The 26,737-nt window shown below is 43.4% G+C and overlaps 1 protein-coding gene across 1 annotated transcript in view; it reads right to left on the bottom strand.

The window, feature by feature from the left end:
• Positions 1 to 26,737, bottom strand: part of LARGE1 (LARGE xylosyl- and glucuronyltransferase 1) — a 596,546-nt gene that overhangs the window by 261,395 nt on the left and 308,414 nt on the right. The window contains 1 exon segment of the mRNA XM_060112947.1: positions 18,211 to 18,334. Coding sequence (XP_059968930.1) covers positions 18,211 to 18,334 — 124 coding nt within the window.

Here is a 26,737-nt window from a genome sequence, read left to right as displayed (position 1 = left end):
GCCCCCAGTGCGTAAGGCTGGTTCAGTGGCTTGTGCAGGCTTCCTGGTGGAGGGGACTGCTGCCTGTGTTCTGTTGGATGAGCCTGGATCTTGTCTTTCTGGTGGACAGGACCATGTCTGGTGGTGTGTTTTGCGGTGTCTGTGAACTTATGATTTTAGGCAGCCTCTCTGCCAATGGGTGGGGTTGTGTTCCTGTCTTGTTAGCTGTTTGGCATGGGGTGTCCAGCACTGGAGCTTGCTGGTTGTTGAGTGGAGCTGGGTCTTAGCGTTGAGATGGAGATCTCTGGGAGAGCTCTCGCCAAATGATAGTACATGGGGCTGGGAGGTCTCTGGTGGTCCAATGTCCTGAACATGGCTCTCCCACCTCAGAGGCTCAGGCCTGACACCTGGCCAGAGCATCAAGACGCTGTCAGCCCCACGGCAGTTCCTTTGCTTACATATGGAGGCAAAAAGAACTTCAAAACACCATAGACATGGACAATAATGCCACTCTTAAGTTGATTCAGGGGTGTATATACATAATGTGTGGCTCGAGCCAAAGACATTGATTCTGTAGAAAAATCTCTTACAGATCTAACATAAACATGAACAGTTGATTTGAAGTCCTCAGATGCTTTCAAAAATAAGCAAAGTTTACCATCTCTGCTTGTAGGTGAAGATGCTGACAAAACAACAAATCCAGCCACTGCAATGATGTCCCCTTCATAGAAAACTTTAGCACAGTCCTTTGCTAATTTTCAAAAAAAATAATATATTGATGGTGGTGATCTCTGAATTTGAGTTTTCTTGTTCTTGTAGTCCAAACTTCAAAACAGTTCTTCTGTTTCCACCATAAGTTAAAGAAGAGATACATGAGAGTTTTCCTTTTTACCCACACAATGAGCTCCAAACGTAGTTGGAAATTGACTCACAGCTTGTATAGATTCTTAAAGAATCTTGATAAGTACTGCCAAACTATTAAAAAGAAAGAGTATTCTGACATTCATTTATAACAGACACTTTCATGAGAGTTGGTCCCAAGGGATACTTGCCAGTATTAGGTGATACATTTTTTAAAGCCTTTGCCATTTAGATATAAAAATCTTATTTCCTGTTGCTTTGACTAGTTAGTGATATTGCTATATTACTCTCTCTATATATATATATATTTTTAAACCATTTGCTTCTTTTATTTTGTGAATTCCTTTATTATTATCCTTTGCCCATTTCCCATTGGTCTATTTATTTTTCCCATTGATTTGTAAGAGCCCTTTATATATGTTATCTGCTATGTTTGTTCAAAGTAAAATTTTCCCAACTTATCACTTGCCATTTAATTTTGTTTCAATTGCTGATTGACATTCAGAATTTTTCCCTTTTTTTCCCCATTTTAATTAGTCAAATCTGGTAGACTTTTCCCTTGACAGTTTTTTTTTCCCCCCATTTCCCTTGGGTATATGCAAATTTTCCTCACCCTTAGATGAAATGTTCTTATTTTTCTTCCAGTTTTGTTTAATGTCCTGTTTTAAACTTAACTCTTTAATTCATTTTTTGTATCCGACGACACTGTGTTTCATCATCTTTTCCCAAATTCACAATCTTCACAATAACACCCTTTGCGGCATAATCTGTTCTTTCTCTATAGGTTGCTAATTCTTCGTCAAGCAAGGGTTGATAAATACCAAAACATAAGACATCACTCTTTCCTTTTCATATTCAGAGCAGAGAGAAGTAACTGCTGCTGGGACTCTTCCCTGCTGAGTGGAGGAAAAGCCTCAGTAACCCTATCAAGACTTCTTCACCGGAATGTTTACTGAGAGTCAATTGTGCGCAAGCACTATGCTAACAACAGTGATGGGGTGGGCAAGACCATCCAGAGGACTTCACATTGTAGTGGATGAGTCAGACTTATAACCAACACTTAGGCCTTGAAGGTATTTAACAAATAATTATATAAGGAAGATATTTAACAAATAATTATACAATGACAAGCGTTATGACAAAGGAAGCACAGAGTGGCATGACAGCCTAATTAGGAGGGGAACTCAAACATTAATAGAATGGTGGGCCAAGAACAGTGTCCTTGAGATTAACCTGAGCTCTAAATGATAGTTGGGGAGGGAAGACATTTCAGGTAACATGGCGAACTAGGTAACCCAAAACCCCTTTCAATGGGAGATATGTATACAATTTAATACACAAACATATATATTTACATATGTATTTTACACGATATATACATATTATATAGACCTTATATATACAGTATATATTAAGATATATATCATAAATATATAATACCTATGCATATAATTATGTATTTAATACATATAATTATATACATATATTTATAGTTTATATATATTATATGAATAAAACATAAGTTGGCATGAAAGCAAAACTACAAACATTAAAAGCAACTAAAAGTTGGAAAATTAGACTATAAGTAATTCCTGAACCCAAGCATTGCCCTCAGGAAAGCAGTCCTTGAACTTCTGCTTTCATTACCATGGGTGGGGTACAGGAGAGAGAAGATAAGGATCGTGGTCTGGCTTAATAAGGAGTCAGAGAGAAGACATCTGAACAAAATTAGGACCCCAAATTCTTTACTCTCTGAAGAAATGTAATCTAGAAATGAACTCCACCTTCCAGAAGAGAAAAGCCAGGAAACACACTGGTCTTTAGCTTGATGACAAACTGTGGCTGGTTATGGGGAGGGAATCTTGAGAATTAGTACAATCCCTTGACACTGTACCATCCAATGGTGTGTGCTCTCAACTCAGGCTACGTGTTAGATCTGACAAACCTCAGAGAATTTAATTCAAAGTAATTAGGACTGACAGTGCCTCAGGCGATTGGCAGCAATAAATGCAAACATTATTTCAGGCAAACACAGGATTACACCTCACTGATTTCACAAATCAGCATGGGATTTTACAGTGTTACGTGTAGGGTTAAAACCCAGACCCACAACCAGCTGAAGGGCTTCTTTCCTGTTTCCACCCCTTTCTAACCCAAATGCCCTGGCCAAATTGTCTCTAGTCTCAGGTTCCACATCTGCAAAATGGGATCACGATAGCACTAGTTTTAAAGGGTCATTGTGAGGATTAAATGAGATAATCCACTTAAATGCTTACAACTCTATCTGGTATGTGATAAATACCAAATAAATGTTGGCTATTATTGCTATTATCATTTTCTATGTGTATTGTTGCATACTATCTTTACTCTTTAGCTTATTAATATTTTTGCTATTGTTCATTATTAGATTTGCCAGATGTTTGCCATTTTCTTATATACAGAACCAGCTTTCAAAATTTTAATTTTAGTTTTCTGTTTTTCATTTTTCTTACTTCATGGACTTCTGCTGTTAACCTCCCTTCTGCTTTCCTCAGGTCCACACCACTGTTCTTGTCTAAATTACCAAGTGGAATGTTAGATTCATTTATCATCATCTTTGTTTTTGAGTAGTAAAAGCACTAAACGCTATTAAAACATCTCCAGTGACAGCTTTGGGCACATGCCATAAAATTTAAAGTGAAATGTTCTTCTTTTGCTATTTTCAGAGTAGGCTATAATTTTAGTTTTTATTTTCTTTTGGATTAAATAAGCATTTAGAAAAATTCTTCACCCTCTACTAATTTCCAAGTATCTTGAACCACCCATTTAAAAGTTTGTTTCTTTTTTTTTTAATTTTTTTAATTGAAGTATAGTTGATTTACAATGCTATGCCAATCTCTGCTGTACAGCAAAGTGACTCAGTTATACACATATAGGCATTCTTTTTTTTAATATTCTTTTCCATTGTGGTTTATCACAGGATATTGAATATAGTTCCCTGTGCTATACAGTAGGACCCTGTTGTTTATCCATCTTATATATAATAGTTTACATCTGCTAACCCCAAACTCCTAGTCCTTCCCTCCTCCAACTCCCCCTCCCTTGGCACAAATGAACCTATCTACAAAACAGAAACAGGGCTTCCCTGGTGGCGCAGTGGTTGGGGGTCCGCCTGCCGATGCAGGGGACGTAGGTTCGTTCCCCGGTCCGGGAGGATCCCGCGTGCCACGGAGCGGCTGGGCCCGTGAGCCATGGCCGCTGGGCCTGCGCGTCTGGAGCCTATGGTCCGCAGCGGGAGAGGCCACGGCAGTGAGAGGCTCGCGTACCGCAAAAAAAAAACAAAACGCAGAAACAGACTCACAGACATAGAGAATAGGCTTAAAAGTCTGTTTCTGACTTGCAGTTTTACTACACTGTGGTCAAAAATGGGGCCTATATAATTTTTATGATTTGAATTTTAATGAGGTTTTCTCTGGCCCTCAATTTATGTAATTTTTTCATGAACACTTGAAAATCCATTTTTATTCCATTTGAAAAATCATTTTTATTCCATTTGATGGATATGAAATTTGATATCTATTGATATTGATTACAGTTTTAAAACTATCTTTGTCATTAACAATACAATTTGTGTTTTTAGTGGCTGAAACTCTCCCAATATACCCCATATTTCTATCAGTTTTTGCTTTATATATTTGGAAGATTTCTACTTGGAAAATAGCTTGGCTAGTACATCCTCTTATGGATATCACACTCATCAATTCAAAATTATTAATTTTATCTAATTAAATGTGTTTAATTATATTTGCGTTCATCTGCAATTAACGTATCTTTACTGTATTTGTCTTCGTAAGTCTGAGACACTATAAATTTTATTTTTAAACTTTATAATTTATTTTAGGTGTGTTTCTTAAAGATAGTAAGCACACAGTTAAGATACTATTATTTAATCAAGCATCAGTTTTGTCCAACAAAAGAAGAGTTTAAAGCATTTATATTTATTAAAAGAAATGATGCTGGTTTTGCATCTGGAATAGTATTTTATGCATTAGTTTTCAGCTTTGAGAAAAAATTTAAATACATTACAATCAGCCCTTTTATTTTTATATTTTTTTAAACTTATTTTTATTTTTTGGCCATTTCGCCCGGCATGTGGGATCTTAGTTCCCCAACCAGAGATTGAACCATCACCCCCTGCGGTGGAAGTGTGGAGTCTTAACCACTGGACCGCCAGGGAAGTCCTTAAAATCAGCCCTTTTAAATGTATAATTCAACAAAAGTATAGTCTGCAACTGCTACAGCAATCACTTCACAGAACAATTCCATCAGCCCCAAAAGTTTCCTCATGCCCCGCCTTTGAAGGCAATCCCCACCACACTGCCATTTGGCCCCTAGTAACTTCTGACATGCTTTCAAGAATTTCACATAAATGAAACGATGTAACGTGCAGTCTTTTCTGTCTGGCTTTTTTCACTTAGCATACCACTTTTGAGATTCATTCATATTGTTACATGTGTCATATGTTTCATTGCTGAATAACATTCCATTGAATGGATATACTACCGTTGTTTTCTACAACTGACGGACACTCAAGTTCTATGAATAAAGCTATGTATATTCACATACAAATTTTCGTGTGCATGTACATTTTTAGTTCTCTTGGATGAACACCCAGGAGTGGAATCGTTGAGCCATATTGTGAGTACATGTTTAACTTTTTAAGAAACTAACAAACTGTTTTCCAAAGTGGTTGAACCATTTTATACTTCCACCAACCATGTATGAGAGTCCTGGCTGTTCCACATTCTCACCAACACTTTTTTTTTTTTTTTTTTTTTTTTTTTTTTTGCGGTATGTGGGCCTCTCACTGTTGTGGCCTCTCCCGTTGCGGAGCACAGGCTCCGGACACACAGGCTCAGCGGCCATGGCTCACGGGCCCAGCTGCTCCACGGCATGTGGGATCTTCCCAGACCGGGGCACGAACCCGTTTCCCCTGCATCGGCAGGTGGACTCTCAACCACTGCGCCACCAGGGAAGCCCAACACTTTTTATTTTAAGTCTTTTTAATCTTAGCCATTGTAGTGAGTGTGAAGTAGTATCCCATGATGATCTTAATTTGCGTTTCCCTGATGACTAAGAATGTTGAGCATTTTACAGGGATTTACTCGCTATCCCTATGTCTTCTCTGGTGATGTGTCCCTTACAATATGTTGCCCATTTTCAAACTGAGTCATTGGTCTTCTTGTTATTGTTTAAGAGTTCTCTCTATATATATTCCAGATAGAAAACTTCTGTCAGACATTTGCTCTGCAAGTATTTTCTTCCAGTCTGTAGCTTGTCATTTTATTTTATTAATGTCTTTGGAAGAACAAAAACTATCAGTTTAGATGAAGTCCAATTTATCAGTATCTTTTTTTAGTTTGTGCTTTTCGTATGCTAGTGAAGAAATCTTTGACTAACCTAAAGTCACTATGATTTTCTCCTTTGCTTCCTTCTACTGTTCTGTATTTGTAGCTCTTACATTGAGGGGTGAGATTCAAGTTAATTTTTGCATATGAAGGTCAAAATATAGTGAAGGTCAAAATTCATTTTTCCCCATATGGACATCCAATATTTTTCTCATTTTCTCACCTATCTTATGTAGAGTTTCTTTCATCTGCGATAATCATCTCTAATAACGTAGTTTTAAATCTATTTATAACTTTACCAGCGGTCACCTTTGACCTTTCCAGAAACATCTTTTTTTCCCTGATGATCAGAATGAAGGGCTAAAAAAATACCATCTGAGTTACCCCACAAAACAGCAGAAATTTAGCAGCTTTTAAATCCAACACACTTCTAAGGCCGTTTCAAAATGTCTGTGATCATCTGGTTATTTGTATGCTTGCAAGAGCAACTTTTGGCATCTGCATTCAGCTTTGCAACTAACTTAAAACAATTATTTACAGATCATTCCATGTGTAACTTCTTCCAGTACATACTGCCTGCCCCTTTAGAACAAGACCTCTTCCATTTGTGAATATTCATTTTGATTACTTTTTTGGTTGGCTGGCAAGTAACTGATGATTCTTTCTTCAAGAAGTATAATACACTGGTGCATATTGTGTGAGCACTTGCATAACATATCTTTTTCTTTTTTTTTCCTGTTGCCTTTATACATGAGGAAACTTGGCTGGTATTCTCAGGTCTCTGTCTTGCTCAAAACTCTGTAGACACTTTATTAGGACATTTATTATTATAGTGAGAATTTTTATTCTTCAAACACAGAATGGTTCCCTCCACCTCTTACCCTTGCATTATAAGGCTGCCTTAGATATGACGCTCTACCCCTAGTCCACAGCCACCAACCGTACGTGGTTGTTGAGCCCGTGAAATGCAGCTGTCCAAGGTGGGACACATGAAACATACGCTGGACTTCAAAGACTTAGTGTGGGGAAAAAAGTGTGCAAGATATCTCATCAGTAATTTTTAAAATATTGATCAATATATTTTAGATATACAGGATTAAATAAAATGTATTATTAAAATTCACTTCACTTGTTTCACTTTGCTTTTGCAAATATGGCTACTAGAAATTTTTTAATTACACATGATTCATCATTACAGTTCTATTGGATGGCATTACTCAAGAGTCAGACGACTTGGATTCACAGTTTAGTTCCACAGTACTGAGTAATTTCAACAAGTCTCTTTTATAAGCCTCTATTTCCTCACCTGGAAATGGGTGAAAATAATTATACTCACCTCAAGACTTATTGTGGGGATAAAATAAGATTATGCTTGTGAAGCTATTAAGTTCACACATAATTCTTATTAATGAGAGTTATTCTTAAAGGAAGAATTTTTTTGTTCTTTATAATTTAAATATTTTTCTAATAGACTGGGAGAAAATATTTGCAAATGATGTGATTGACAAGGGCTTTATTTCCAAACATTACAAACAGTCATGCAACTCAGTAACCAAAAAACAAACAACCCAATCAAAAAATGAGCAGAAAACCTAAATAGACATTTCTCCAAAGAAAACATACGGATGGCCAACAGGCACAAGAAAAGATGCTCGATGTTCCTAATTATTAGAGAAATGTAAATCAAAACTCTAATGAGGTACCACCTCACACCTGTCAGAATGGCCATCATTAAAATGTCTACAAATAACAAATGCTGGAGAGTGTGTGGAGAAAAGGGAACCCTCCTACACTGTTGGTGGAAATGGAAATTGGTGCAGCCACTATGGAAAACAATATGGAGGTTTCTCAAAAAACTAAAAATAGACTTGCCATATAATCCTGCAATGCCATTCCTGGGCATATATCTGGACAAAACTATAACCTGAAAAGATACATGTACCCCAATGTTCACTGCAGCACTATTTACAATAGCCGAGACATGGAGACAACCTAAATGTCCATCAACAGATGAATGGATAAAGAAGATGTGGTACATATATACAATAGAATACTATTCAGCCATAAAAAAGAACAAAATAATGCCATTTGCAGCAACATGGATGGACCTAGAGATTATCATACCAAGTGAAGTAAGAGAGAAAAGAACAAATATCATATGACATCACTTATATGTGGAATCTAAAATATGACACAAATGAACTCATCTATGACATAAAAAGAGACTCACAGACAAAGAGAACAGATTTGTGGTTGCCAACAGGGATGGGGCATGGGGGAGGGATGGATTCAGAGTTTGGGATTAGCAGGTGCAAACTATTATAGAGAGAATGGATAAACAACAAGGTCCTACTGTATAGCACAGGGAACTATTGATATATTTAATATCTTGTGATAAATCATAATGGAAAAGAATATGAAAAAGAATATATATACACATATATATCACTGAAGCACTCATTATACAGTAGAAATTAACACAACATTGTAAATCAACTATACTTCAATAAAATAAATAAAAATACTTTTTTTCTAGGGTATATAGCCTGATGTGGGCAACTTACCACTGATTTTACCTAGATTGTAAGGGCCCCTTTTGATCTACACGCATAGAATTCTTTTTAGCTCGTGACAATTTTTCTTGTATTTCATCAAACTCTGGAGGGACCATCCAACACCTTGACTTTGAAGTGCCTGCAGCCCTTAATTTTCATTAGCTTTTCACCAACTCAGCCGCTTCATCCCAGGGTAACGTGCCAAAAATGTACCACCTCTAAAATACATTTTAGAAGCTCTAACATTTCACTCCCCAAACCCAGCCTTTTATCCTTTCAAAACATTTGGACAAAAACTCCTGCTCTCACTGTAGAAATTTTCTAACCTCACCATAATCTCCAGTTGACTTTGCCCACTACTTTCTCACTATCCATCAAATACCTCTGGTGTCTCTTTTTCTTTTTCTTTTTGGTGGGGGGCGTCCAACTCATATTCCAAAACCCATCATTACACCTTCTCTCTTGAATCACTGAAGTTGTTTAACTCAAATTCCGTACAAATAAGACCTGTGGTACCAGAGAATAACACTGCACTGAAGTCCAAGAGAACGAGATTTCAGCAGCACTTAGACCTCTGATTAGCAGAATTCTGCTAATACCTTTGGTAAGTTCCTTATTAACCAAAGAAAACATACGCTGTTTCTATAGCATGGGATTCTTGAAAAGACACAATGAAATCAGGTCCAGGAAAGCATTTCCTTCTTTTTTTTTTTTTTTTTTTTTTTGCGGTATGCAGGCCCCTCACTGTTGTGGTCTCTCCCGTTGCAGAGCACAGGCTCTGGACACGCAGGCTCAGCGGCCATGGCTCACAGGCCCAGCCGCTCCGCGGCATGTGGGATCCTTCTGGACCGGGGCACGAACCCGCGTCCCCTGCATCGGCAGGCGGACTCTCGACCACCGCGCCACCAGGGAAGCCCAGCATTTCCTTCTTTATCAAGGGTAATGGACGAGAAGACCACAGCAATGCAAGTGGAAAGGGATCAATGTTCAAGATGGGGAAAAGGTGGGTCAGGGGACACTAAATTGCTTTAAATGACTTTAAGTCTGAGCTCCAGGAGGGGCATGTCACATACACAGATCTGGAACAACTGTTATATTCGGAAGAACCATACAGAATGGTAGACATAAGAGATAGAGAAAAAAGTGACCTCATTCAAGGAAGGTAAAAACTCGGAAACCACTTATCACATTAACGTGTCAGAGGATAAATTTAAGTGTCAACTAGGCTCCCAGCACTGCCATTCGGATTATAGTTGAAGACATGGGGATGACGAGGAGAGGACTTAGTAGATATGCTAGGTCCTCAAACACCTGGCTGACCTACTCTGAAGACCCCAAACAGAGCTCATGCATTTTTGGGAGCCATCATTGGCCAGGTTGTATCTTAAACATTGGGCCTAAAGAAAAAAGTTGCAGGCCTTGCCCTCTTGGTTCTCACAGTCTAGTATGGAAGGCAGACAAGTGACCAGACAATGATATATACACTCACATTCAGTCTTTCTTAATGCTCAGGACCAATGGGGGCAGGGGGATCAAAAAGATGAAGATTTCAGTACAGCACAAGGCGAACGTTTCTAATTGAGTTTCTAAATATGGAACAAGGTCCTTTGGGAGGTAATGATCTCTTATCTCTGGAAGGACTGAAAAGCAGAAGATTAATGACCATTTACATAGAATATTATAGAAGGAAGTGCAAGGTTATGCCAGATGAATGCCACGTTCCTTCCTAATTAAGATTCTATGATTTTCAGAAGCGGACAGAGCCCATTCATTAGGACACTCCATTACATAAAGAGACATTTGCCTGTGTACAAAGTGAGTTGTACAACTGACACAGAAAGATTCTTTTCTAACACAGATTACAATTTCTGTTAGTTGTCTACAATGTTCCATGTCTGATATTTAAAAGCCAAAGATCAGTCTTCTGAATACAGAAAAGTATGTTACGCATTTCACTTATCCACGTCTGTTCTGTGATCTCGCACTCGTTATCGGAGAGAAAAGCCTAACACAAAGGCCCGAGGTGCACTGCAGGCCTTACAGAACCAGCTCTCCCATTCAAAAACCATTCAGATAATCCAGGAACCAGCAAAGCAGTAAAGAAAATGGGGAAATGTCAACTTTTCCAGACCTGGACATAATATGTAACCTCAGCCAGCCCTCCTGCATAACGTTTGACCCACAAGGAGAGAAAGAACAAGAGCCTAAATCCATAAACTATTCTAGAAAAATAACCTAAAACATGTGCCCTCTGATGAGTGGTCAGCCATCGTCTGTTCCTTTGTTGTAGAGGAAGAGAAGGTGTGTTGACGTGGTAGGTTTGGAAAAGAGAAGATTTAACAGGTTAATCACAGCCATCTCCAAATATACCAAAGAGGAAGGGAAGGAAATAGAATCTGCTGAGGGCCTACTATGTGCCAAGCACCATGCTTTCCATTACAAGACCTCAGTTAACTGCATTTTTTCATTACCAATAAAGGGGAGCTAGAGCTACCAACGTGGAAAGATGATTAAGTTCTCTGTGTGACTCTCATCATTACCATATTACTGGTGAAACTGGACAAGGCAATTCTAAAGGCCACCTGGCTTCATTTCTTTCTTCTGCAGGGCATCTCCGAGCAGATCCTACCCTCTATGAGAGACACATGTCCCAGACCTTCTGTCTCTCCTCTGCAGGTCAAGTCTAATTGGAACGGCTCCAGCCCATGGGGGTATCTGGTCACTGCAATGGAAGCTCGGCCATTGCCCAGTGTGTGGTCCCTTTGAACTGTACTCCAGGCCTGGATCATAAAATCCAGATCCAATTTGGAGAAGAGTCATATGTGAGATTTGGGGCAACCTGCTTAACCCCCACTGGGCCTCATTTGTCAAAAAATAGCTATGAGTATTGGGTTTCTTTTTAACCCTGAGACCCTATGAGTTCATGTCATTATCAATCCCTCCCAACTGAAAATGCACATCACTCAGGAGGCATATCTTCCGAAGAAACAGATGGGGCGGGCAGTAGTGTCTCCCTCCCCCAGTGAGAGGAACAATAGAAGTCTGTCTCCCAAAGGACAGCAGGTGCTGAAAGATGGCAGTTATCTAAGAGAACCTCTATAATACTCCATAGGGACCAGCACAAAGGCAATTGAGTATGAGTAGGATGGCAACTTTTAGAGTCAACCATCAATGTTTTCTGTGACCACAGCCCTGAATCTCACTTCATCATCTTTCTGATGCTGATAATGAGCAGGCATCAGGTCTAAGAGAAAAGGAGATAAATGAGGGCTCCCAGCTAGACAGGGGAATCATGAAACAGCCCCGGCGCCAGCCACTTCCCTTCATGAGCTCGGGATCATCCTCACCCCAGTGGAGGCCTGGGGGTGACTTCCCGGGCCAACTAGGGGCAAGATCAAAGGCTGCTGGGCATGCAGGGCCTTGTCTGAACACTGGCAAATACCTTGCTGATTTAAGGCAAACTGTCCAGAGTGGTGACTGTTTAGTTTAGAAAATGATCCTTGGATGGCAGTGATGGGGCTGTCCCAGCCCTCAGCAGCATCATTAGTAAGACACTCTTTGGTCCCCAGCAGGAAGGCTGCTCGCTGCAGGCCTTTAAATGGAGGGGTCATGCTTAATGCATTTATTCTTCAGGAACAACCAGAAAAAGAACACCACCGAGAGCTCAGAGGATCCTTGTCTAGACACAATTATAGTATCTTAGCTTAAAAACAGGCCACAGAGAAGGAACCAGAACACAGGAGAAAGAACACGGATTATGGAGTCAGTTCTGGGTTTTAATCCCAGCTCTACCACATACTAGCTATGCATGTGATTTGGGGTTATTTAACCTCCCTAAGCCTCAGTTTCCTTATCTGTATAATGGGGATCATAATAGGACCGATCCACAGAGTTATTGTGAGCGTTCCATGAGAGAACCATGTAAACATAAAAAAGAAAGTATTCCATAAATAGTAGAGGTTACACCACAGCCTATGGGGTTCAGAGTCACTGAAAACAGGAACTCTGAGTTCAAGTGCAATTCAACAGTGGCAGCTTCATCCAGTGGCTGCAACCCACGTCCCCCTCTTTTCCTTCAGATCCATCCCACCTCCGTGTCTACTGAATTACATAATCATGCATCTCATATCATTTCATTTGGAAAGGGAAAAATCAAATCGCTGCCTTGGCATTTATTAGCTGCCTGATCTTAGGCAAATATCCTTCACTCCGAGCTTCAATTTATAAACTGCCTGTGAGATGGAGGTAACGAAACTCCTCTCTCCACACCACAGGGTAGTCCTGAGAAGTGAGTGAGAGCATGCCACCACCTGCAAAGCTCCACACAAAAAGAAGTCATCGTCCCTGACCTGCTGCTCCCTTCCCCTGATGACAGGAGCTGCATGTCCTGGGTAGAGTTTGGGGCACTCAGGCCCAGTAGCCTGTTGATCTGGGGCCTCGGAAGCTGGAAATGAATGGGCCACATAAACATCAGAAAGACTAGTGAGGGCTTCCCTGGTGGCGCAGTGGTTGACAATCTGCCTGTTAATGCAGGGGACACGGGTTCAAGCCCTGGTCTGGGAGGATCCCACATGCCGCGGAGCAACTAGGCCCGTGAGCCACAACTACTGAGCCTGTGCATCTGGAGCCTGTGCTCCGCAAAAAGAGAGGCCGCGATAGTGAGAGGCCCGTGCACCGCGATGAAGAGTGGACCCCGCTTGCCACAACTAGAGAAAGCCCTTGCACAGAAACGAAGACCCAACACAGCAAAAATAAATAAATTAATTAATAAACTCCTACCCCCAACATCTTAAAAAAAAAAAAAAAAAAAGAAAGATCAGTGAGCGTTTCACAGGCCACAGGGACGAGCAGGCTGAGCCATCACTATTTGCAAATCTGCACTAATTGGTCATTACAGAGAGAAGCACACCAGTCCAGCGCAAATTTCTCACAGCTCATTTTTTTTTTTTCTTTGCGGTACGCAGGCCTCTCACTGTTGTGGCCTCTCCCGTTGTGGAGCACAGGCTCCGGATTCACAGGTTCAGCGGCCATGGCTCACGGGCCCAGCTGCTCCACGGCATGTGGGATCTTCCCGGACCGGGGCACGAACTTGCGTCCCCCGCATCGGCAGGCAGACTCTCAACCACTGCGCCACCAGGGAAGCCCTCACAGCTCATTTTTAATCATGCACTGATCCTTCATAACTTCCTTTCCCCTATTACTCCATTCTTTAGCGCTAACAGATAGGATAAGGGGCCCACAGGAGTATTTCTGAGAAATGCCATTTCCAACAGCTGTACAAAGCCATTTCTCATTCCTATCGGGGGAGGCCGTCTTACGTGTCTGCTGACGCTACCATCTGACATGTTTCCTGGATGCAAGTAAAGAACACAGCACCATTCCATGTCATCATCCATCCCTTCTCTAATGCCATCTAATGGATGGTGTTTCAGTGTGTTCCCTTCCTGGTTTACCTGTCATGGAAAGACACTCCACCTGTCCCACAGCTGCTCCTGGGATGTTAAGGCGGGTTGGCACAGATGGAGCTTCCTCATCTATGCCACTTCAGGGTCACTGGTAGACAAATACCTGGCTGTCTGCACATGCCCTGAGCCACAAGGGGCCTCAGGAATGTGGTGAATCCTGACAGTGATCAAGAAACTCCTTCCTCAACCTAAATGTCTATTGACAGATGAATGGATAAAGAAGATGTGGTACATATATACAATGGAATATTACTCAGCCATAAAAGAGAATGAAATAATGCCATTTGCAGCAACATGGGTGCAACTAGAGATTATCATACTAAGCGAAGTAAATCAAAGAGAAAGACGAATACCATATATCACTTACATGTGGAATCTAAAATATGACATAAATGAACCTACCTATGAAACAGAAATAGACTCACAGACATAAAAAACAGACTAGTGGTTGCCAAGGGAGATGGGGTTGGGGGAGGGATGGAGTGGAAGCATGGGGTGAGCAGATGTAAGCTATTATATACAGAATGGATAAACAAGGTCCTACTGTATAGCACAGGGAACTATATTCAATATCCTATGATAAACCATAATGGAAAAGAGTATTAAAAAAGAATGTATATATATGTATAACTGAATCACTTTGCTGTACAGCAGGGATTAACACGACACTGTAAATCAACTATACTTCAATTAAAAACAAAACAAAACTGAAACCTCTTCCTAATGGCTTTCCGCCTCTTAGGCACCCAGTACTGAGTTTAGTGTGTATCATTCATTTAGCAAATGTTTTCATAGGTGAGGCATCATCATGGTTTAGGTTTGTTGAGAAGGTGTTAAGGTTACAAAGTGATGAAAAACAGACAGGATCCCAGCTCCTTTGGAGCCTACACTCTAGGGGAGACAGACATTTCCCAGCTCATCACACAAAGGCGTGAAAGCTTACACTCCACAGCGAGTTTACTGAAGGAACGTATGTGATCCTCCGAGAAGATACAACAAAGAAACCCCTATGAGATGATGAAGGCAGGGAAGTTTCCTTGTGTACATGGAGCTTAAGCAAGAGAACGTGGACTCAATTAGTGATGCGGGGGAGAGCAGGCTGAGAGTACAACAGACAGAAGAAATGACTTGTGCAAAGGCCCCCAGCGGAAGGGAAGGCGCAGAGCAGACTGGGAGATCCAGTGGGAGCAATGGTGCTAGCAGTAGAGGACCCAGTCAGGAGGAGGTAGGAGCCAGACTGCGCAGAACAACTCGACTCCGTTAAGGACTGTGGTCTCCATCTCAGCAGCATCCGGAAATCACCGAAGGTTTTACACAGAGGACGGGGAAGGTGTGGCTGGGCCTGCCTTTGGAAAGGCTGACTCATGCTACTGACGGAGAACAGATGTGGGTGAGGAGACGTGAGCGGAGGAGAAGGGAAAAGACTTGTCTGGGAAAACAAAGCAAAGCAAAAAACTGCTGCTGTGCTGGCGACCGAGCACGCAGGCTTAGACAAGCAGGGGAGACGAAGACTAGCTAGGACCTCAAATGGCCAGATGCTCGGAGAGAGAAAGGGACCCATCGAAGGCAAACTCTCGGTTCTGGATGGGCAGCTAAGCAGGTGGTGGTGTTAGGTTCCAGGAGAGGCTCAGGTCGGGGGGAGTGGGCAGACCACGGTTTAGATTTGTTGAGCAGAATTATGTATAAGTTATTATGACTGTTATCATGAATTATGGAAAAATTATGTTTTACAAAATGCCTTCATACGCACTGTCCTTACCAGATTCTGACAACTGCTCCACGGGATACAGGACTGTGGGTGATAGACGTTTTAAGAGGTAGGGAAATAAAAAGCAGATGGTAGGGACATTTCATGGCAGAGTCAGCAGTAGAAGGCAGGGTCAAGGGCAGGACTCTGGAGACGACAGCCTTTAGAATACATCAGATTGTTATTTTTTTTTAATGCTTATTTTTTAAGCCATGGAGTCCTCAGTTCAAATGGATAAAACTCCAGTGTGTAAAAATAATGGATACCTGGATTCCTGTGGGCATGAGGGAGTCAGAGCCCTAGTCTTCCGCCACACCAGTCCCCTCCTCTCCTCCAAGACCCTAAGGAAGCCTTGGGGTTCCCAGGGGCAGCTTACAGGCCACTGTGCCTTAACTTTCAACCTCCCAACTGGCCTATGGGCCTTCAATCAAGAGCATTTTAATCCTATATTAATGAGGGATTGTCAGGAACCTGCTGCATTTCAGGCACTGCTGGGCCTTCACATGAGTTATCTTATTTAATCCAATATATTCTTCCACAGCTGGCAGGGTTCCACCTGTTTTCAGCTGATCAAGCCAAGGCTCAGAACCCAAATCAGATAGCTCTTTAATGGCAAGATGGGAAATGAAGTTGGGGTTTTCAACTACTTCGTGTTTCCTCAAAGAGCAGAGGGGGTGCAGGCTTGCACGGGGCACAGACACAGGACTGCTCTAAGAAAGAACAGGCATGCTGTGCCAGATGTGGCCCCCTCCCCTCCTGCTGCTTTTCCCCATGGTGTTGGCCCTCAGACCCCGGGAGACAGAGTGGCTTGCTTTCACCTTAATTAGCGCAGCAATTTGCTAAATTTTGTTTTTCCCTTTTTAAGAGTGTTAATCAATTTGAGCTCAGAATAGATTGGAATGGCACACAAATTACCACGACAATCCCCAAATGCTAAATTCTGAACATCTCGATCAACCTCAGAGCCTGAAATATGGGAAAATGAGCAACTCTGGCCAACATCTTTGTGATCTATTTAAAATGCTATGGCTCTGAAATGAAAAGATAATGGCTTTATGAGGTTTAGACCAAGCAATATGCTAAAATCTGCCTCATGCCTAGGTGTTTAATCCTTCCCAAGGTGACTGGAGACAGAGTAGCAACGGTTTCTGCAAAGTTACATGTTCCACTAATAACAGCAATTGGTTAAATCCACAAGCATTACAGGGTACCAACAAATGCGCCAGAAATACAGAAAAGAACAAGATGTGCTCCCAGCCCCGTCCCCTGTTAAGAAGGTTCTAAACTAAAGCAGTCGACGGGCAAGTGAACAGAAAACATCCTCCTCTTTCCTGGAGGAGTCATGGGAAGTTCTCAGAGTGGGCAGCCATGGAGCTGAGTCCTAAAGGATGAGTGGGAGGTGTGACAGGTAGCTGGAAGGGTGTCAGATAGAAGGAACAGCAGAAGCAAAGGCTCAAACGCAGGAGGGAGGGCAGAGAGCCCAGAGGTGGTTTCTTCGAGCTGAGTAATAAGCATATTTGCAAGAATGGCCAGAGATGAGACTGGAAGAAGAGTCAAGAGCCAGAATATGCAGGACTTTTAAATCAGACTGTGAATCTCAAGCTTGATGCAGACCATGTGATACCACAGGAAGATTTTAAGCAAGGGAATGACGTGGCCAAATGAGTCTCCCTTGGTTGAAACCCTCTGGCCCAACATAATCCTTAATATTTATTCAACATAGTCTTTTAAAGCACATTCACATATGTTCTCTCATTTGAGCCTCTTAATTACTCCATGAGGTTGGTGTTATAAGTACATTTCTACTCATGAAAAAACAGATCCAAAGGTATAGCCTGTTTACTTTGTCTTATGACCAGTAAATGACAACATACGAATTCAAACCCAGGCCTGTCGGACTCAGCGCTGACCTCACCGGGTAACAGAATTCTCTAGATATTGGCCACCATAGGCCTTCTTTAGGTACGGACCAGGCCAGTAGCCTCCAGCCTCCACAGAAAGCCTTGGTGGCCAGAACTGCACAGACCAACACGCATTCTGTGCTCAAGAAATGGTTGCTTTAATGCTTCAGATAATCAAATCAGATTCAAGTGGCAAACACCCTCAGTTATACCCTGGACATTTCCAGTTTGCGAGCTGACATTTCTGCCTTTGCTGCTGTCTACTAAACCATAAACAAGAAAAGCACCCTGCTTGACCTCCCTTCCCACCGGTACCTTGAGCTCATCCGCGTTGTAGAAGTCTACTCGCACGGCAGGCACCATCCAGGTCTGGAAGAGCGTCGCCAGGATCTGCTCGGCGATGGAGTCGGCGATGACGTGGAAATGCAGGGGGTTCCGCCTGTGGGCAGGGAGAGGAGGAGAGTCAGGAGGGAGAACCAAGGCTGCAGAGACACGCTCTTACCAGCTGGTAACGTGTGGCCAGTTTCGAACAGCAGTGATGAAGGACAATCAGGCATGTTACCTACTGGGGAGGATGTCAGAGCTGAGAAGGAGAGAGGATGTCTCATCCAACCTCAGGATTTCAGAGACGTGGCCACCAAGGACCAGAGAGGGTAAAATCACTGGTGACATTCAATGCAAGCCAACCGCCATACCTGTTACTAGGGCATCTGTATTTCTAAAAATCTTAAGTAGAGCATGTGTAACAATTTGGTCAACGCTTTATCTTTACCACCTAGATGTACCGGCATCAGTGCAGAAGCACGTGGACAAAGGATGAGGTCTTTGGACCGGCCGTGTGGAGCGGGCAAGGCACTTCTCTCCCAGCACAGCACTAAGTCCTATCTTCTGCCTGTTCCTCTCCGAAAGAGAAACAGGCAGCCACGATGGCATCACCTGGGGCTCCCATAACTGAGTATCAGCCCACCCTCACCTGTCGTATTTCTAAAGACTTTATTCATACTACCTCAGTTGACCCGCTGTTACACTGAGCCAGCACCCAAACTACACACCAGCAGTACACGAGGGCAAAGCTTCCAATTCAAATGGAAATGGGTCTGAAGCCCAGATCTGGCATCTATGAGGGGAGGACTTTGAGCATGTCCCTTATACCTCTGCACTGCTGCTTCTTCATTCTGCAAAATGTGAAAAACTTCCTCTACGGGCTACTGGGTCAGTTAGATGAGATAAGAAGTACAATATATGACGCATCTCAACAACAAACATAGACGGGATAATAACAGACAGCAGATACGCCTTCTTGAGGGACCGCCAGGCACAAACCAGAAGTTCAACCCAGAAGAACTATTATCAGAAATATCATTGTTCTAGTAAGAGTTAACAGCATACATTGTAATACCACGAATGAGCCCCTCTGGAAATCTAAAGATGAGAATGCCCTCGCCCACCCCAACCTCAAGGAGTTCTTACTATTTAGAGACAGTTCAATATAAACCCAAATATAAACAGGAGGTGGACTGTGATAACAGCTACAACAGAACACAAGGTTCCAGAAGAGTAAAGAAAAAGAAGGGCTAATCTGGACCGGGTCAGAAGAATGTGTAAGAGGTGGGGGAAGTAGTGCCCTCAAGCATAAATGACTTTATTGTTGGCAAAGAAGAGGGGACTCGATCCAAGGAGAATAACACGAGACTCTGGCTGGAGCCCAGGGGGTGCTGAGAGTGTGGTGGGAAGGGAAGGGCTAGCAGGGACTCGGGGGTTCGAGCAGAGAAGGGGAGAGATGCAAGCGTGTAGGGAGCAGTGCAACGAGCGCCCGCTTAAACAGTCTGGATTGGATCAGCTCGGTGGGGGGAGTAACAGGCCCCCTAGCTCTCAGCCTCCTGCAATCGCTCCCCAGCCCTGTTCTAAGTTCTAGATACACAGATTTCTTTCAATTCCCCCTACCCTCGTGCTCTCTCTCTACCTGGGCCTTTGCACATACCGTTTACTCTGCAGGAAACCCTCTTGCATTTGCTCCTTCTATAAATACTTATTAAACACCCACTGTTCACCAGGTGGCGAGCAGGATGCTCAGGACGTGGTGGTAAGACACCATCCCTGCTCTCACGGTCTTGTCCTCTCCTTTTTCCCCCCCACCCCCCGCCTCCACAGCCCCCATTCAGCATTTGGTTCTCTCTCACCCAGCCTTCACTTCTGAGGTCTGCCATCATTTGCTCTTAGAATCCTTCCCTGACGACCCATGACTAAGTCAGGGGCCCTTCCCAATGCACAGTCATCTTAGCATCTGTGCCCATCCTTAGGCTGCAGTTGCCTGTTTACTGGTCTGCATGCCCCCTCGACCGTGAGCTCAGGTGAGTAAAGGATGGTGCCAGTTGTGTTGAAATGGAGAGCCCCATGATCACACTCAGTGCCTGGGATGCAGTAGGAGTTCAATAAACGAAATGAAGAGTGGGATAGGTGATGGACAGTGGGCAGCTAAGGGGAACAGAGGTGTACACCTCGTTTAGGAGATTAGGTGAATGTGAAACAAGAATCCGACTTAGTGTCTGGGGAAGAGCAACAGGGAAGTGGAAGCTAGAGGAATTTCAGGAGAAGAGATCTTTGATATGGGGGAAATGGAGAGGAAGAGGAAGACACTGGGGTTCCTGGGCTGGTGGTGATTCGTTCAGGACAGGGGCTACAAGAAGAAAGGCACACTGGAGGAAGATGATGGGTTTGGGACTGGGTATACCAAGTTTAAGGTGAGGGTGGCAAAAACTGGGTAGATGAGTCTAGACCTGAAGAAAGTTATTATCCAAGGCCAACCTGCCAAACACATAACAGGTGCTCAGGGTGCTGAGCTGAACAAATGACCCAAAGGAGCAATCAGCAGTGCTGAATTTCTCCATGGCACCCATTGCGTGAACACTGCAAACTCTCCCATTAAACTTTCTATACTCAGGGCTTCCCTGGTGGCGCAGTGGTTGAGAGTCCGCCTGCCGACGCAGGGGACGTGGGTTCGTGTCCCGGTCAGGGAAGATCCCACATGCCGCGGAGCGGCTGGGCCCGTGAGCCATGGCCGCTGAGCCTGCGCGTCTGGAGCCTGTGCTCCACAACGGGAGATACCACAACAGTGAGAGGCCCGCGTACCACAAAAAAAAAAAAACCCAAAAAACAAAACAAAACAAAACAAAAAAACTATCTATACTCAGAAGGAAGGGGCATGCCTGCCTTACAGCTTCCCTGGAAGCCCTATAGGTAGCTTTCCTATCAGAAGCTGCCAGCAGTCCTAGGTGATGACTGGTGGCATGAGGGAATGATGGTGTATTTGTTCATTGGCCAGTGACTTACCTGGATGCTAAGCCAGAGACAGCTAGACAGCCACTTGGAAGTCAGAGGGTCCCTTTAGCCCTCAGTGTTGGCACAGTCATCCCCCTCTCCCACGAGCCGTGACCGGAGTCTTATGTATCAAGAATGAATGAAGATAAATCTGTATAAATGTCAGCTTGCATTTTTATCCACAGTAGAGAGATGGCTTAATTTTAGACATGGGGTAACAATACTAAACAGATCAAGATACTCATATTTGCCCCAACACACCACGTTTTCCACACATCTGTATCTTTGTCTGGGTTGTTCCTTCTCCCTGGGATGCTCCCCTGATACTTGGAGGCTCCTGAGTATCTGTTCTTCCTTTCAAACTCCCTTTGTCAGTCATCTCCTCCTCAAAGCCTTCTGTGAGCCCATCTTCATCCCTCCCTTTTCCTGCTAACTGGGCACCTCAAATGAAAAGCTAATCTACCACTTACAGCAAAGCACTGTGTGATACAAATTCAAACACCTGGCTCCTCTCCACCGCGAGGCCTCTGAGAACAGGAACCATCTTTTCATCGCCACCCCCAGTGCCCAGCAGAGAGGATGGCAAATAATGGGTGCTCAAGAAACACTGGTACAACAGGGGAAGAAAGCCAGCGCCCCTCTTTCCCTGTCACCGTTCACATTCCCATAAGAATGAGGTGGATGGACCTAGAGTCTGTCATACAGAGTGAAGTAAGTCAGAAAGAGAAAGACAAATACCGTATGCTAACACACATATATGGAATTTAAGAAAAAAAAATGTCATGAAGAGCCTAAGGGTAAGACAGGAATAAAGACACAGACCTACTAGAGAATGGACTTGAGGATATGGGGAGGGGGAAGGGTAAGCTGTGACAAAGTGAGAGAGAGGCATGGACATATATACACTACCAAACGTAAGGTAGATAGCTAGTGGGAAGCAGCCGCATAGCACAGGGAGATCAGCTCGGTGCTTTGTGACCACCTGGAGGGGTGGGATAGGGAGGGTGGGAGGGAGGGAGACGCAAGAGGGTAGAGATATGGGGACATATGTATATGTATAACTGATTCACTTTGTTATAAAGCAGAAACTAATACACCACTGTAAAGCAATTATACTCCAATAAAGGTGTAAAAAAAAAATAAAAAAGAAGTAAAAGCAGCTGAGGGCACGCTTGCATCAACGGTCCAGGGTTGGCACTCTGCTCCAGGACATCTGGGTCAGAACCCTGGCTGCATTAACGACTGACCGAGTGACCGAAAGCATGTGACTTCATCTCTCTATGCCTCAATTTCTTCATTTCAAATCAGAAACAGTAATGGTAAGTAAGCAGTAGTACATTGGGTAATTGTGACAATTAAGTGATGTATATAAAGCACTTAGCAAATACCTGGCATATAATATTTCAACATATGCTAACAATTGGTATGGTCTGAATGTTCGTTGCCCCCACCCCCAATTCATAAGTTGAATCCTAACCCTTAAGGTGATGATACCAGGAGGTATGGCCTTTGGGAGGTATTTAGGTCACAAGGGAAGAGTCCTCCTGAAAGGGGTTAGTGCCCTTATAAAAGAGGCCCTCTTGTTTTTTTGACCACATGAGAACACAGAGAGAAGTCTTCAGTCTGTAATCAGGAAGTTGGCCCCCAGCCAGAGTCAGGCCATGCTGGTGCCATGATCTTGGACTTCCCAGCCTCTAGAACTGAGAAAAAAAATAAATTTCTCTTGTTTATGAGCCACACAGTTTGAGCTATTTTGCTATAGCCACCTGAATGGACTAGGACAACTATTATCTACATTAACTTATGAAACTGTTATTTTCTCTACTGCTTTTGCGTCACTTTTCAAATAAAGTATTTTCAATTAATTCTTCCATTCACAGGCAAAAAATGAGTTGAATGAATAAACACCCAACAAAGAGCTATCAAGCAGCAAGTAAGGCAGAATAGGGATTTAGGCAATGAATGAGCTCAGAGTTCTCTCTTCAGGCAGCAATCAATCTGGCAGAGACAGAGAAAGAATACAAATAACCACATAAACGTTAGAACACCGGTGTGCCATAACACTGGGCTACACACAGAGCTGCAAAGTTTGGGAATGGCACAGCTCCCAGGGAGCCACCTGAAGATACTGACGGTACTCCTGGAACTAGATAGTGAACAACTTGCACAACTGTACAGGATGGTTCCACAAGGAGGAACATACATGCCACTGGAGTATAAGGGTGGGAGGGACCACTTCTCACTAGTGGAGAATCTAGGATGTGTCCATGGATGATGTGGCAAGTAAACCGGACCTTTGGATGCAAAAAGATGGAGGATAGAGGAAGGCATTCTGCAGGAGGTAACAGAATAAGGAAAGGAACAGAGGTGGGAAAGTCCACCGTATGTCAGTGAAAGAATAGTCTTATTTGAGTGGATCACACAATGTTTATTGAACACCTAGTGTATGCCCGGAATGGGGAGGAAAAAAAGGAGAGAGAGACAGTATTAACAACAGGAAGACAGCCAGACAAGGTTGGGGGAGCTCAGCAGGAAGCAGACTGAAGTTGTAATTCAGGAGGTTAATCTAGGTACCAAGCAGAAGATGGACCAGCGTGGGTAAGAGGAACAGGCTCTCAGAGGAGGACGGTGCAAGCATTTTTTTTTTTTTTTTTTTGCGGTACGCAGGCCTCTCACTGCTGTGGCCTCTCCCGTCGCGGAGCACAGGCTCCGGACACGCAGGCTCAGCAGCCATGGCTCACGGGCCCAGCCGCTCCGCGATAGGTGGGATCTTCCCGGACCGGGGCACGAACCCGTGTCCCCTGCATCTCAACCACTGCGCCACCAGGGAAGCCCCGGCTCAAGCATTTGTATGAGGCTTTCCCCCTCTTCTGCATTCTTCCTCTGGTCTATTTAAAGCATCTCTCCAGAAGGGAGTGTAACTCCAGAAAGACACTGGGCTCATCTTTAGGGCTAAACTAGGTGTTTGCATTGTCAAAGGGGTCAGTGAGCCTCATCAGCCTCCCTCATTAGACAACTAAGAAAACACTTAATCAGAGGACACACAGTCCCCAGCTCAGGGGACCACCAGGACCCTGACAGTTTGCTGACCCTGTCTCAGTAATCCAATGCGGTCTAGCCAGCAGTAGCTCACATCTCATCGTGGGGAGGATGAACACCTGGAGGAGCTCTGCTAATGTTCCACCTTGGGTACCATCACAAAGATGTGGGTCCCGTCAACTGCACCTCCAGCGGCCACGAGGAAAGCACCTGAAAACATGGCCCAGACCACTTTTCATAGAGCCCCTGGGTAAGCCAGAATGTCGCCCTTGAGCTTTAACTTCTGAATCTGGCTGCCAACCAGATGGTCCACTTCATATCCCATGGGCCCCTTGGAATCAAGACGACCCAATTACAACCCTCCTAACAAACCAAGAATATCAGCTCCATGGGGACAGGGACCTGGTTGGTCATTCACTGGTGTATCCCACCCTCTGGAACAGCGCCTGGCATATTAAATAGGGGCTTGTGTTGTCCTCTCTTGGCCCCTTACACATGTCCGTCCTCCTGAATTCCCTGCCTGAGTGAAAGGTGCACCATTCACCCACACTCACAAGCTAGGAATGGGATTGTCACCTGGGCTCCTTTCCCGCCCATGTTCCACACACCCAGTCAACCACAAGTCCCCAGAGGCAGCGTTAGTCTCATGGTTGGGTCTTTGAAGCCAAACCGCCTGGCTGCTTCTTATCTAGGTCCTGTCACAAATGATGTGACCTTGAGTGAGCTTTTTAATCTTAGTCTCCATTTCCAAACCTGTAAAATGGGTTTGATGTTGATGGCTCCTACCTCATAGTTACTGGCCGATTAACTGAGTTTAAATATTTAAAGAACTTAGAAGGGTGACTCACAGGCAGTAAGGACTTCATAAATATTAGCTATTATCATCCCAACTAACCTTCAGTAACATCTTATGAATATATTCACCCCTTCTCTCCCTGATCTCTGAGCTTGTTCCCTCCAATAGCTCGTCCATCCTGTAAGCCCTGAACTCTCTAAAATGATCACATGATCCCCTGCTCACCATACAGCCTTCCGCCTGGAGCTAACAGGACCTTCAGTGAGCTCCCCCTGTCCATGCTCACGCCTCCTGCACTCCAGCCATTGTCCTCTGTAGACCTGCATGTGGCCACCTCTTATCCCTCCTTCAAGAATAAACCGAAGTGTCATCTCTTCAAGGAAGCCCTCCATGGCTACTCTGTCCAAAATGTCCCTCTCCCTCCCCATCACTCCCCACCCCACTGCCCTGTTTGGTTTCTGTCTAGCACTGACTAGCATTAGAAATCTCCATCTTCATCGGCGGGTCTATCTCCACCCTCCACTAGAATGTGAGCTGTCTAGGGTAGAGAGTCTCTCGTTTCACAAAGCACCTACTCTCTCGTTAACCCCCTCTACAACCCTAGTGCCTGGCCGTGAGTCAGGTCCAGGACTTGGCCACGTTCTCCCACAGGCTGTGTTCACGCTGTCAGGGCTTCCACAACCGCCTACACGTTGCCGCACTTCCTGCTTCCAGCCTTCTGTTCTAAGTTTAGACGCCACGGCTCCAAGGAAGCCATTCCATGGGTCAGATGCCCTTTCCTAGTGTCTCCCACTGATATCAGAGCTCAAAACTTAGATTTTTGCAACTGTTCCCTGTTAGACGGAGTCTTGGCACTGGAAGCTACATTTTGTTGATGATCTTTTCCTCAGATTTTTAACAGTTCCTTGTAGATATAATCATCCAGTGATTGTTTATTGAAAGAATGAATGAATGGACAAATGAATAATTACCGAAGAGAACCAAATTCCCTCAGAGTGGACACAATAACCTGGAAATTAGGTGTAGAGGCACTTAGAAGAAAATGTGAGAGTAAGTCTTTTAATTTGGGGTTAGGTGATGGTTTCTTAGATACGACATCTAAAGCTCAAAAACAAAAGAAAAACAGATGAACTGGTCTTCAAAATTAAAAACTTTTGTGCTTCAGAAAACACCATCAAGAAAGTGAAAAAGACAGCCCCAGAATGGGAGAAAATATCTGCAAAGCATATGTCTGATAAGGGACTTAAAACCAAGAATGTGTAAAGATCTTTTACAATTCAAGACAAAGACAAGTTACCAGGTTAAAAACGGAGCAAAGGATCTGAATGGTCATTTCTTGGAGAAGATATACAAATGCCAAAAAGCACAGGAAACGATGCTCAACATCGCTAGTCACTAGGGAAATGCAAATCAAAACTCAGACACCACTTCCCCCCCACTAACATGGCTAAAATAAAGAGACAGATGATAACAAGTGTTGGTAAAGATATGGAGATACTGGAACTCTCATTTGTTACTTGTGGAATTCTAAAATGACTGTAGCTGCTTTGGAAAACTGTTTTGCAGTTTCTCTGAAAATTGAGCAAAGTTACCATTGCTGAGTTATCCAGCAATTCCACTCCTCGTTATATATGAAAAAATATGAAAACAAATATTCACACAAAAGCCTGAACACAAACATCCAGAGTA

This window comes from Mesoplodon densirostris, chromosome 11 (genome assembly GCF_025265405.1).
Source record: "Mesoplodon densirostris isolate mMesDen1 chromosome 11, mMesDen1 primary haplotype, whole genome shotgun sequence".
NCBI lineage: Eukaryota > Metazoa > Chordata > Mammalia > Artiodactyla > Ziphiidae > Mesoplodon > Mesoplodon densirostris.
The sequence above is the reverse complement of the archived record's forward strand: the minus strand, read 5'-3'. Positions and strand labels throughout refer to the sequence as shown.